The 14,192-nt window shown below is 33.6% G+C and overlaps 1 protein-coding gene across 1 annotated transcript in view; it reads left to right on the top strand.

Moving 5' to 3' along the window:
- Positions 1-14,192, top strand: part of schlank (ceramide synthase schlank) — a 157,525-nt gene that overhangs the window by 56,119 nt on the left and 87,214 nt on the right. Inside the window, exons 2-3 of the mRNA XM_073979201.1 lie at positions 2,824-2,944; positions 3,005-3,226. Coding sequence (XP_073835302.1) covers positions 2,824-2,944; positions 3,005-3,226 — 343 coding nt within the window. The remainder of the gene's footprint in view (positions 1-2,823; positions 2,945-3,004; positions 3,227-14,192) is intronic.

Here is a 14,192-nt window from a genome sequence, read left to right as displayed (position 1 = left end):
TCTTTTGACGTTTCAAATTCGCTCAGATGGGCTGATGCATCTACCTTGGTAATTGTGCTATGAACAAAGATCAGCTGACTGCCATTTAAATCCTCCAAAATGTATATCTAAATGCAATGAGATTTGTACTGGATTTATTAAATCCAGTCGAGGATTTATGGCTAGTCTAAATGAGCTATTAATTTTTTATTTTTCCTTTCATAATTAATTTATTTCGATAAATTCTCTCATTTGTTAGAGATGGGACATATTTTATCGTCGTTCCGAGAGTAATTTAAATTGAACCATGTACACAAATCGTTGTTCGTTCTCAAAGTTTTGTATGGGAAATTAAGTAATTATATCGTAATTTGGGGTCCAACAACGAATAGAGAGCGAATTACCGCCAGTCTGAACATGGCATAAATGTCATTACGATGAAGTCATCCACTCATGTACCAATACAATCAATTCCCTTAAAATGAATAACTCGGTGAAGGCAGGTATACATCCAAAGATCGCGATAAATCTATCTAAATCACTTTAGTTCTCAAAAATTTAGCATTCCATCTCACATTCACATGCCGAACTACATTAACAAAAATATTACCACTTTTCAAAACCAAATTCTTCGGAAAAATCTTGGTGTAACTCCATCGAAGCCAGTTCAAATAATCTACGCTTTATTTTTTACCACCTGAACAGCGGTCTCAGTACCTCGCCGCCAAAGAGCTACTAAGATTCAAGTTGTTTCATACAACAACCTATGAATCATTCAAAAAGAATGCTACAAACAGAACAGGCTTTGGGCTTGTGTACAACAAGTTCAAAAACATATTTGACAGCACACAATTATAAACACAAAAAGAAATATTTCAGTATCATCTAATGGATGGTTCCTATTGTTTATATACATATACTTACCGTCGCGAATCATCCATTTTAATTATATATATTTTTTATTTTGTAATTTACAAAACCACATGCGAATGATACGCATTTGGGATGCTTTGAAATACGAGATCTTAATAATTTTCGATTGGAAATATTCGATACAAGTCTTATCTGCACTAGGGGATTCGAGTCAATCTTCTTTGGGAGGTTTCTAATTTATAGAAGTCGTGTAGGGTACAGTTTTCAGTAGGGCGATTCAGTAACTTTTAACGACGGTCGAATTGTTATTTTTATCGCCAGATTTTGTTGTTTGCAGTAACGATTGTGTTATTCAGTAACTTATGTTAAAATACTATTGAAAATAAAAATTTTAAAATGTTATCTCTAGAAATTCAAGATGTCAAAAATAAAGAATAAAATAAAAACAAAAATAAAGAATAAAATAAAAACAAAAATAAAGAATAAAATAAAAACAAGGAAATAGAACATATAGAACATACAATAAAACATATATAAAAAAATAGGAATGAAAAATAGCTATTTGGAATGAAATAGGAATGAAAACAAGCTGGGAACAGATTGATATGTTTGGAGCCGATGAAGTACTTGGAGATGAAATTTGTTTCAGTAATTGTGACGAATATGGTGAATAACAAATATCAGAAGAACCGTCAACGATTCCACCATCCATTCCTTCTAGTGCAGAAAAAAGATCATGACGCGGTCACAGTTTTTAGAAATAGCAAAGAAGGTTAAATGCAGATAGTAATTGTTTTAGGCTGATTGCAATATTAATCTTTTCATACTTAGATGTTGGTAGAATTTAATGCTGCGAGTAGTGTAAGCACCAGAATGTTCACAGAAGACATCAAAACTATGGGGAGGGTCTGATGGCATATGAATCCTCTATTAATAAGCTATTTTGACAGACCTTCAGTTATAAATAAAATACAATTCATAAAAATACATTTAACATGAAAAACATAAACTTTCCGTTTCATTTTGGTTTTGAAAATACAGTCGAATTCGCTTATAACAACGGTCAAAAACGCGACGAAACGCGGTCGTTATATGTAAGTGCTATTCTAAGGCAGAACAGGCATGTTTGATTTCATCGTTATTACCCATATGTCGTTGAAAGAGACTGTCCTAGTCGCGAAGTAATCTTATGTCTTTAGCAGGTTCTCTCCTAAAATTGATTACAAGAGATAAATCCTACATAAGTTGTTCAAATTCCATTTTTCAATAACAACAAATCGTCTGCAATTTAACAACACAAAATTTATTGCTGTTAATTTAACGACAAAATTTTAAATAACAATGAGTAAAGTTGTTAAAAATGTTTCAGAATACCAAAGTCGATAAAAATAGGGTTAAAATTTTTAAACAACTTGAGTGTCGATAAAATGTGATAGTGAATCGAGGCACAGATATCTGTTTTAAAAGTAGAATATAAAGGGAAGGATTGCTAGGTAGCAAAATGTTTATACGATAGATCCTTTTATCCAGAATGGGAATACAAAAAGGCCTCGTGGTTAATTTATCTTAATTTTTAATTCTATACACTGTAATGTAGACTTTGCATGCGCTTTGACCTTATAAAAACTAAAAAAAATATATTTTTTAATGAATAGTGTGTACGCATGATGTAACAATTAACTAAATGGCTGATGAAGTAGACTCTGTAGCTGGTTTTCAATTTTCCTCTCATACCTCATCATGATGCGGATCATGGTGAATACGCGATCCTTACGTGAAAGGGAGGTCGGCCCCTGGGTCGGCTGGGATGGAAAAATGAGGTGTGGGAACGTTCGTAAAGAGTTTTACAATATAAAATGTGATGAAAGCAGTATTACAGGTTGTTAATTATCTAAAGGCGATATTTTCATTACAATTTTCATAATGTTACATATAATGCTGTTGAAAAAAGTTAAACAAATTTTATTATAGATTCTGGGTGTCACCAATTGGCGTATCTCTGGGAATAAAAAGTACACGACCAAAAAAGGCTGCAAATATTCCAGTACTAGAAAGTGCGTATGAAAAATCAAGTCGTCTAGATCGCAAGAAGGTATGTAAAAGACATATACATATGTATTTTCTAATTTGTAATATATTTAATATATTTTAGATATTATCGTTGTCAAAGCATTTAGATCTATCTGAACGTCAGATTGAAAGGTGGTGGCGTTTAAGACGAGCACAAGATAAGCCATCCACATTAACAAAATTTTGTGAAAATACTTGGAGATGTATATATTATACGTATAGTTTTATATTTGGAATCATAGTTTTGTGGGACAAGCCCTGGTTCTGGGATGTTAAGAGCTGCTGGTATGGATATCCTCATCAGGTATATTATATATTCATTATAATTTTAAATTTTCTGTTTTATATAAAAATATAGCCGTGTACATTATTATAGCGGAAATACATTAATGTGAGAAATTTATCATGCTAATGTTGCTATATATCATTTTTTTGTGGCGTTACGAAATGATTCCCTTATGAAATAAGTCCTAAACTGAAAATGAAATTGTTATGTTGTTACGGAGGTGGTCGATTGAATGAAAGACGATGTTTAAAACATAACTATCAATTAGTTTAATGAATAAAACGTATAGTTGTTTTATGAGTTGAAATAAAATATTAATTATGATGAAGAAAAGAATATGACATATTTTTACATATTTGCATAAAATGAGCATATGCAAAACCATATGCAGAAATATATATAAGGATTTGTGGTCTAAAAATCCCACCGAAATGGCTGAAATGTGGTATTAAGTCTTCGCTAGGGGTATGAAACTCTGCACCTGAAATTTGTCCGCATGGGTCCACGTCTTCATATAGCCCCCATAGAACGGTACCTCGCGATTTCCGTTATTTTGAAGGTTGTGTCCTCAACATCAGCCATTTACATTTTGTATAAAGTCTTCGTTGGGAGTATAAAACTTTCCACCTGAAATTTGTCAGTATAGGTCCAATTCTTCATATAGCCCCCATAGAACGGTACTTCCCGATTTTCGGTATTTTGAAGGTTGTGGCCCCAATATCACTCCAAAATGGCTAAAATTTGCTATTAAGTCTTCCTTGTGGGTATAAAACTTTCCACCTGAAATTTCTCGATATAGGTCAATTTCTTCATATAGCCCCATATTGTTGTTGCAAGTAGATGGACGTGTAAAATAAGCTCCACTTATTCTGCTACTAAAAAACCGGAACACGCAAATATCACGCGTACACTTGGAGCTAATATTGAAATTTATCACACATTCCACCTCATTCATATCAATTTATCTTACACCAAGGATCTGGTGAGCTGACATTTACAATTATTTCAAACATTTTTTGCACAAAATATTTTCACTCAATATAAAAAAAACAACAACAAACACCGGCACAACAAATTAAAATATCAGCTGAACTTGTCCAACCAAGTTTGGCTAATCACAAAAATTCCGATAAAGTGAGAATATCGATAACAAGCAATCGGGTTTGTTATTGATCAACAGCATTGCCATTCATGGAAACTGGCAGGGTTCGGAAACATGCAAAATAACGTGCAAACACCCAAACGAAAGTGTACTGAAATAACATCACCTGAAAATAATAATATAACGTCAAACATGGAGCCAAATGATTTAATAAAAATTATAAAGGAAACTATCAATACAAACCTGGATGAAAAACTTAAAAATCTTCCCACAAAAGCGGATGTTGAAGATATAAAGATCGAAATAACTAATGTCAGCACGGATATAAATGCACTTAAAAGAGAGAATCAAGAACTTAAAGATAAGCTAAATAAAGTACAGTAGGTTTAAGAGAGATACTAATTGGCTCCAAAATCAAATAAAGCCAAGTAAATTATTCATAAAGGGACTTCCAAGTTCCAAGAAAACGAAAAAACTATTTCGAGACAAATTGAATATAACCCCCATAATTAAAAACGTGCAGAAAATATTTGATCGCAATTCAAAAATGGCAATTATAGTTGAGCTTGAAAATGAACAAGCAATACAGGTAGTATTTAGAAACACCAAAAAAACTATCAGAATCAAACATAACCATTGAACGCGATATGATTCCGAATAAGCAACTGCATAAAACGGCTTTCCTACTTCTAAAGAAAAAAATACTATCTCTCAGTAAACAGCATAAAATTGTTGTAAGAGAAGACAAAATGAAAATAAAGGATCGTTGGTTTAAGTGGAGCGCTAATAACAAACTTGTATCAGAAAATTGTGATGGCGAACAAGAACTTGAGAAGCTTTATGGCGATGTTATGAAGGAAATCTGTGTGAATTATGAACAGCTAAATGAAGAACTTTATCCAAAAAACCAATAGATGTTATAAATGTACACAAACCACAAAACCTTGCGATTTTATCTTATAATATAAATGGCATGGAAAACAAATGCTTATACCCAACATTCTTTCATTATATCAAACAATTTCAAATATTTTTCTTATTAGAAACCCATTTAGAATCAAATAAAGAAAAAAGAGCTATGCCATATTTTAGTGGATTTGATCTCGTTTTTGAACCTGCAATACGTATACACAGATTTGGCAGAGCTATAGGCGGCAAATTAATAGGAATAAGTAAACAGTTATCAGATAAAGGCGTTAAATGGGAAATTATTGACTCAAATGGCAGTATCTCAATAAAACTGCAAACTAAGGAATACACATGCACCATAATACCCCAATACTTAAGGCCTGCAAACTGGGATAATGATTTAAGAAAATTAAAACAGTATTTACAAGAAGAAGTCCAAAACCCTGTTTTAATCGGAGATTTTAATGTTAGAATCGGTGAAATTAATCAAAATGTTGGTGAAATGTACAAAGAAACTTTTTACTCAGGATACGACATACGAAAATCAAAAGATAAGACCATTAATCAAAAAGGCATTTAATTAATGCAATTATGCGAAGACTATGACTTGCTTATTCTAAATGGGATTACAAAAGGTGATAAGGAAGGTAATTTAACATATGTTGCAACAGTTGGTGAGTCGGTAAATGACTTGTGTGCAATGCCTAAATAACTTCTCGGATATACTGAAGAATTCAGAGTTGAAGATAAAGTATGATCTGATCATTTCCCTATATTAGTCACAATAAATATTAGAAGTGACTTACAAACAGCAGAGAAGATGTCCCTGCTTCCAAAGCTAGTATGGGAAGATCGAGATAAAAATAAGTACCAGCAGAGGATAACAACAAATCTGAGCAGTATTACAGATATAATTGAAGTCTGCCTTAATGACATTTGCGAAATTATTAAGAACTCCTGTCCAAATCGAGGTATCAGAAAGCGGTTACTTAAGTCAAAGAAGAAATGGTATAATAATGATTGCAACAAGGCAAAAATTTATAGCTTCAAAATGCTGAAAATTTACAGAAAAACTGAGAATGTGGAAGACAAGAACCGGTACGTAGAAGCCCAGAAAAAATACAAAGATAGATGTAGCAGAAGCAAAGAAGTATATTATAATAACGTTGCCAATAAGCTGAATTGTATTTCGAACTCCAAAGAATGGGGGAAAATGGCTAGGGAAATACGAAATCAGCAAAACCTTGTCTCATCAACCATCACACCAGAAGCTTTCAGAAGTTACTACGAAGGATTACTCAATAGCTGTGAAGAGAAAGTTATGATATATTACGCACCTCCATATAAAGAAGACACTGATTTAGATATACCGTTTACTGCAAACGAACTGAAGAACATTTTATCAAATCTAAAAACAAATAAAGCTCCAGGGGAAGACAGGATTCCATATGAATTCTTTATAAACGGCACAGAACAATTTCATAACCTGCTCTTAACGACATACAATAGTATATATATCAACGGAAAAATAGACCCTTTATTCGCAAGGACAATCATTTTTCCAATACATAAGAAAGGAGATTTGAAGGAAGCCTCAAACTACCGAGGAATCTCGTTTATAAACTGTGCAGCGAATATTTTTATGGGCCTGGTGAATAATAAACTGTATACACGAAATTCTTACTGAATATCAAGCTGGATTCCTTAAAAATTACTCAACAAGCGGCAATATCTATAACCTTGCATCTATGGTTAGTCTCAAACTGGAAGAAAAGAAAAAAGTATATGCCTTTTTCGTAGATTTCAAGGCTGCTTTTGATAATTTATCGCGACAAGCACTTGTTTATAAGGTTTTCCAGATGGGTATATCATATAAATTCTTCAGACTTGTAGAAAAAATTTACAGCAACACTCAATCAGCCGTATGGAATGGAAAAGAGATTTCGGAATACTTTGTAACCACAAAAGGCGTAAAGCAAGGGTGCCTCTTCTTATCACCGTTATTGTTTACGTTATATATCAACGATCTCCATGATTACATTGAAGGCGGTTTATGTGTGGACTCTATGAACATAAGATTACTCCTATATGCAGATGATATTGTTCTGTTAGCAGACGATATACAAGTACTTCAAAATATGATCGATAAACTACATCAATATTGCGATATGTGGAGCTTAGAAGTTAATCTGAGTAAGTCCGAAATAATGGTGTTTAGAAACGGAGGAGAATTAAACAAACATGAGAAATGGTTCTACAAATTAAAATAACCAACGAATTTAAATATCTGGGAGTAATATTCACTCCCAAAATGAAATTCCACAAACATGTTCAAAGCAGAAACAATGAAGCAAAGAACGCAATAAATGCAACATGGAAGCAGTTCATAGGAAGAGTGGGCATAAATAGGAACTCCAAATGGAAGTTATTTTTAGCTGTTTGCAGATCCATCCAAAGTTATGCTGCTCAAGTCTGGGGTTATTCTTATTTCGAAGATGTAAACACATTGTTGAGATATTTTCTGAAACGAATATTACAAGTGCCAAGCTTCACTCCAAACTACATCGTCATGTTGGAAACGGGAGTTGAGGACACGCAAATTTATATTTGGACTGCATTTAAATTATATAGGAAAAACTCTGTATAGCTACAATGATAAAAGGCTGCCGAAGAAATTGTCAGAGATTGTTGTTAATTTTCTCTTTAGAGTTAAGCTTGATGATCTGAAATTATTTGCAAGTGAAAAAGGAAAGCCAAGGACTCGAACCCACATAGTCACCAAATTACGTTACCTGGTTTCATTGGTGGTAAAGCAAATCTTCGGACGTATCGACTATGTAATGGCTTCTTTGTCCTAGAACTTATCGTTTTTCAAATGCAAATGTGTTTTTGTACATTAACGCGGATACTTGGCCACAGAAATGTATTTTCTTCACGACAAACGCTTTTTGCGCTGACTTTGAAGTTATGAGTTTTGGCTTTGAACGCTAACACGCCATGACAACATTTTTTGATATGTTTTTCAAGGACGTGGGTTCAAATCCCAGCCGGGCTCAGCCTGTTTTTTATTTTTTGAAATTTTGCCTTTTTAGGGCGAAGATCATTTTTAATGATTTTTGTTAATTTTCTCTTTAGAGTTAAGCTTGATGATCTGAAATTATTTGCAAGTGAAAAAGGAAAGCCAAGGACTCGAACCCACATAGTCACCAAATTACGTTACCTGGTTTCATTGGTGGTAAAGCAAATCTTCGGACGTATCGACTATGTAATGGCTTCTCTGTCCTAGAACTTATCGTTTTTCAAATGCAAATGTGTTTTTTTGTATTACGCAGAATTTCCTTTTGGGCAAAAGAAATATTTTCCATATCACAAAACTTAAATGAACACTGGAGTCAATCAACGACTTGTTTTGCGAACTGGAAAAGTTTTTGTTCTGAATTACTTGATTCAACAAAACGTCAACTTCACCAGGAAAGGCTATGGAGACAACAGCAATGTCAGAGTTTACGAATTTATAAATATCTCAACCCATCTCGAGCGCATCAGTATCTAACGGAAAAATATGACCATAACAAGATTGTATTGGTATTCAAAGCACGCAGTGGAATGATCGCGCTGGGGTATAATCGATTTGATTCTGATGATCAGAACAAAGAATGTAAACTTTGCAACCTCCACGCGATAGAAACGATGCAACACTTCCTGGGAGTATGTTCTGTACTTCGTGAATACAGAATGATGTCATTTCAAAAGTTAATACTAAGTGAGGAAGGCATGATAAAAGTACTGGACGGAGAAGAAGAAGACTGGAATAATCTAACAACTTATATTGAAAGCGCATATAAATATAGACAATTTTTATTAAATTATTTCCATTAATTTATCTAAAACTGAATATTTTGATATAAAATGCGATAGACGTATTTTTACATAATCGCAACTCTCTATACTTCTAAATTTGAAATATTGTATCTGAATTATGAATTGTAAAATGAATGAACCAATTTTTCAATAAAGAAGTACTACTACTACTACTACTATAGCCCCCATAGAACGGTACTTCCCGATTTTCGGTATTTTGAAGGTTGTGGCCTCAATATCCCTCCAAAATGGCTGAAATTTGGCATTAAGTCTTCCTTGGAGGTATACAACTTTCCACCTGAAATTTGTCGGTATAGGTCCACATCTTCATATAGCCCCCATAGAACGGTGCCTCCGGATTTCTGGTATTTAGAAGTTTGTGTTGCCTCAATATCCCTCCCAAATGGGGAAATTTTGGTATTAAGTCTTCCTTGGGAGTACAAAACTTTCCACCTGAAATTTGTCGGTATAGGTCCACGTCTTCATATAGCTCCCATAGTACGGTATACATATCCCTAATATACATCGAACATAGAAATAAATATATAAAATGTCGTATGGAATTTGACACTAACATTACAGCTCAGATTACCTTTTCTTGTTCTACCATGATATTGTTGTATATTTTTGATGACTAATTGCATTTACAACAAGATGTTTTGAAAATTCATGTTCGATCAGCTGCGCATGTGCATCAACCTTGATTATTGTGATATGTTTGAAATCAACAAAAAAATAAGTGTAAACACCGGCGTGTATTTCAGGATTTCGTGAAATCCAGTGGATTTTAGAGCCCAAGTGTAAACTTGGCATTATGTCGCCAACTTCATTTTGAAAAAAAGTCCCCAATATTGAAAATTAAATAATTTCCCAAAAAGTTTCTCTGTTGTATGCTTAAATTTTGTTATTATACCCTACGCCACTATGTGGAAAGGGTATTATAAGTTTGTTTTGGTAAAAATTCATGTAACACCGCAAAATATTCGTCGGAGACCCCCAATGTGGTATACCAATCTTCATATCTCGGCGAGATAAAGCGATTTTGAGATGTGTGTCCGTCCGTCCGTTCGTGTGTCCGTCTGTCCATTATAAATTGTAATCAAACTCCAGGACGCAATTATGGACCGATCGTCACGAAATCGTAATCGAAAGAATCAGGAGAATTAGTAAGGTAATCAAAGAATGCAACTTAACGTTAATGAACAGTTAATATACTCATAATGTTCAGAAATTCAGTGGAAATAGCAAAATATTGTTATCATTTCTAAATAAACAATTGGGAAGAGACAGTGTAAGGCATAACACTTTAATAACTGAGAATGATGTCATTTTATCGGACGACCAGGAAAGAGCAGAGTATTTTAACAAATTTTTCTCACAGACGGTTATGAACATTCGCGACGATATTGTTTCAAACTACGATGATAACATCAATTTTTTTAATACATTAACTCCTGTTTCCAGTATCTTCACCCTTAACAGAGTTAACCGAGAGAAAGTAGAAAGTGTTTTAGATGAACTGAGTGAAAGTAAATCATCCGGGTATGATAGATTAACTAAAAGCATGTTAATAGTTAAAAAGGAATTAATTTCAGATTGGCTATCTATGATTTTTAATCAGGTGATACAAGATTCTGTATACCCAAGTGGGTTAAAAATACATAAAATTGTTCCTATTCCTAAAGTTCCTACATCGAATAGAGTTAATGATTACAGGCCAATTTCAATACTCCCTATAGTAGATAAAGCATTTGAAAAAATAATTTTTGAACAATTAAATGTGGTGTACCCCAAGGAAGTGTGCTGGGTCCAATATTTTTCAAAATATTTGTCAATGACTTAAAAAATATACCTTTTAGAGGAAAACTTATCATGTTTGCTGACGATATAGCTCTTTTTTATAATTATAGCTATAAACAGTTTTACAAACAGATGTGGAATATGATGCATCAATTCTTCCAGAGTATCTAAGATTAAATAAACTGTTATTAAATTCCAACAAAACAAAGATTGTGAGATTCGGTCCAAATGTTCCGAGACACGATCATATTTTTGAAGCTCACATTGATGGCCAGCTTATAGAAGAATCCGAATGTGTTAAGTATCTTGGATTGTGTTTGAACAAGAACCTAACTTGGGATGATCATATACAAATGATTAAATCTAAAATCTCATTTGGAATCGGAATAATGTACAAGTTCAAGAATAAGTTTCAGACAAATGTAAAACTCATGTTGTACCACAGTCTTGTTCACTCACATTTAAGTTACCTTCCCATTATTTACGGCTATAAAATGACACATTACTTGAAAAGCTTGCAAGCAACCCAAAATAAAGCCTGATTCCATAGTTTATAACTTGCCACTGAGAACACATACGTTGAGGCTATACAATGAATTTGCCAAAACCATCCTGTCTATTACAGGCCTTCATAAATATCAACTCATGTTGTATGTACATAAATCCCTTGAAGACTGTAGGTCACAAGTTCTACAATTTCAAAGGAATTTTACATTAACAAGGAGAACCACAAGACAAGCAATGGATCTAAATATTGTACGATGTCGTTTTGAAACTACGAAACAGCGAGTACCGTTCAACGGTCCATATGTGTACAATCAACTACCAACAAGTTTAAAAGAAATAGTTGTCCTTTCAACATTCAAAAGGAAATTAAAAGATTTTTTATTGCAACATTTGGAATTACTTCTAGCATAATTTGATAACATTTTTTGTATTTTCTCTTATTGTAATATAAAAGAGTTGCCTATTAGACTCTATAATGCCATTTGGCGCTGAGGCATACCTATAATTTGTATATTATTGAATTTGTACAATAAAGAAAACAAAAAAAAAAAAATTGGTATGGAGGTCGGTTTTACATCAGAATAGATCGCAATTTTAATTGGTGATGATCGTAAAATATTTAGCGGGTGAAATGGACCAAAAACTGAATTTTTATCCGATTTTGTAGCGGAATTTTAAGCAAGGTAGGGCTATATGACAAAGAAGAAGCTTGCAATTTGAGATGGCGATCAGATAATATTTAGAGGGTTAAATGGACCACAACTTTTGTGTGAAAATTTTTAAATTTATATCTTTTTTCCGGGAAGAGACATTCCGGGCAAGTAAGCTATACTTGGAAGAGGAACGCTTGACCTTTCTATTGATTTCAATTGTGTTGATGTACATGAGAAGATAACAGAGTTACAGCCTGATATACCCAGTTATTTGTTTGTAGTGTTAAAAACACATAGAGTTCGCAATTATAGCTCAATAATCACGAAATTTTGCATGAGGTAAGCGTTTAGGTAGAAGAAGATGTCTACAATTTTGGATGATGATCTGATATTATTTAGCGGGTGAAATGAACCATTCCTTTTGTATGAAAAATAAAAAAAATATTTTAGATCTATATTTTATTTCCTGGAAGACATATACCGACAAAGTAGCCAACATATGGAAAAAGAACTACTGACTTTCCTTCTGATGCAAATTGCAATAACGAATCTGCTAGATAACGGGCCTACTGCTTAATATATAATGTTGCATTGCAAATTACATGGCGCACTAACGTTTTAATTGTCCAATTGGATTTTTATACATACGTTGCAGCATGGGTAGCTTTGCCATCTTTTTGCAAAACGATTCCCCAACCAGGCAAAATCATTATTATTTAAGCTTGGTGTGATACGGTACCAGAATCCACAAAGTTATTTCTTTCAATAAGTTTATTTGTTCCATAAAGAAATTTTGATTTGTGAAAAGCTAATCCCCAGTGGTAAATGTGTAGGGTATCACATGGTCGGACCCGCCCGACAATAGCCTTAACTTACTTGTTTTTTTTTTTTTTTTAAATTTTGTTCTTGATTTTAGCCCGACATATTTTACGAGTGATGTTGACTTACAGGTGTCTCTGTTTGATACTTTATTAGCAGAATTGGTGAAAAAGCCAATAATACTGCTGTGGCCACTCATGATGCCAATGACGATGTGAGTTGTGCGGGATCTTGTGATCAGGTCATTCAGTCGATGCAGAAAGAGTTTGACAGCTGTAAAGCTTGTTTTGAGCAGCAATTTCAGAGCTTTATGACAAAGATTAAGGATGTGGTTAAAACGATGCACGCGGATTTTAATGTGCGTATGGATCAGATGGAATCAGCTATCAAAGATTGTGGTGTAGCAGTTAAAAGGTGTGAAAGGGAAATTCAGGAAATAGAAATTGAAAATGACATCCATAGAAGACGCTTCAACAGGTCAAATATAATAATCAGTGGTCTGCCTCGTGGTATTAAGAATTTGAGACCCGATTGTCAGAATTGCTTCCCTATGTGGCATTGAGATGCATCCTAATGATGGGAACCACTGCAGTTACATCTCAGAAGGCAAGTCTGTGCTTGAGAAATTTAATTCTGTCCATGTCAGAGATTGCGTAATGGCTAATTACCAGAGACGGCGTGAGCCATTGATGCTGGGTGACGTCACCGGAGTGGCAGTTAGGGGTCGCATTTTCCTGAACGACCATCCAAGTTAATGTATGTATGTCGTAAACTATGGAGATGCCAAAAGATACGGAAGTTCAAATTGATAAGTGCTGATTGCCCTAAAGTATTGATTATGCTGCCTGATGGTACAGAGAATGAGTGCGATATAAATATATGCAATGATATGCTTGAGACTGTGGTAAATACTAATCATGATTCGCAGGAGGCTAATGTTAATGCTGGCGTATAAATTAATTTTGAGCCACTTTGAGTAGTAATATACCTTTTTATTTAAATCTGGTTTATATTCAACTAATGTGTTTTCAGCTAACTTAGGCGAAATTGTTAGTCATAATTCAAGAGGAGTTGATTGAGTATATATTTGTTTATTATTTTTATATGTTTTCAGGGTATATTTTTTGCCAATTCTTATTTTCAATGAACTTAACTAATCTTGGTGATACCTTTAGTAATAATAGTTTTTTGTCAAATCGGCTATGTAATTTTAAAGTAGGTCATATAAATGTTAGAAGTTTTAATTTAGGTAAAAATACTGTTACGGAATTAGATTTAACTAATGTCCGTGTAGACGTTGTTTTATTCCCCGATACGATTTGTACCAAATAAA

Source organism: Musca autumnalis, unplaced genomic scaffold (assembly GCF_047663935.1).
Source record: "Musca autumnalis isolate F117 unplaced genomic scaffold, ASM4766393v1 scaffold_3, whole genome shotgun sequence".
NCBI lineage: Eukaryota > Metazoa > Arthropoda > Insecta > Diptera > Muscidae > Musca > Musca autumnalis.
This window is presented reverse-complemented; position numbering and strand designations above follow the sequence as displayed.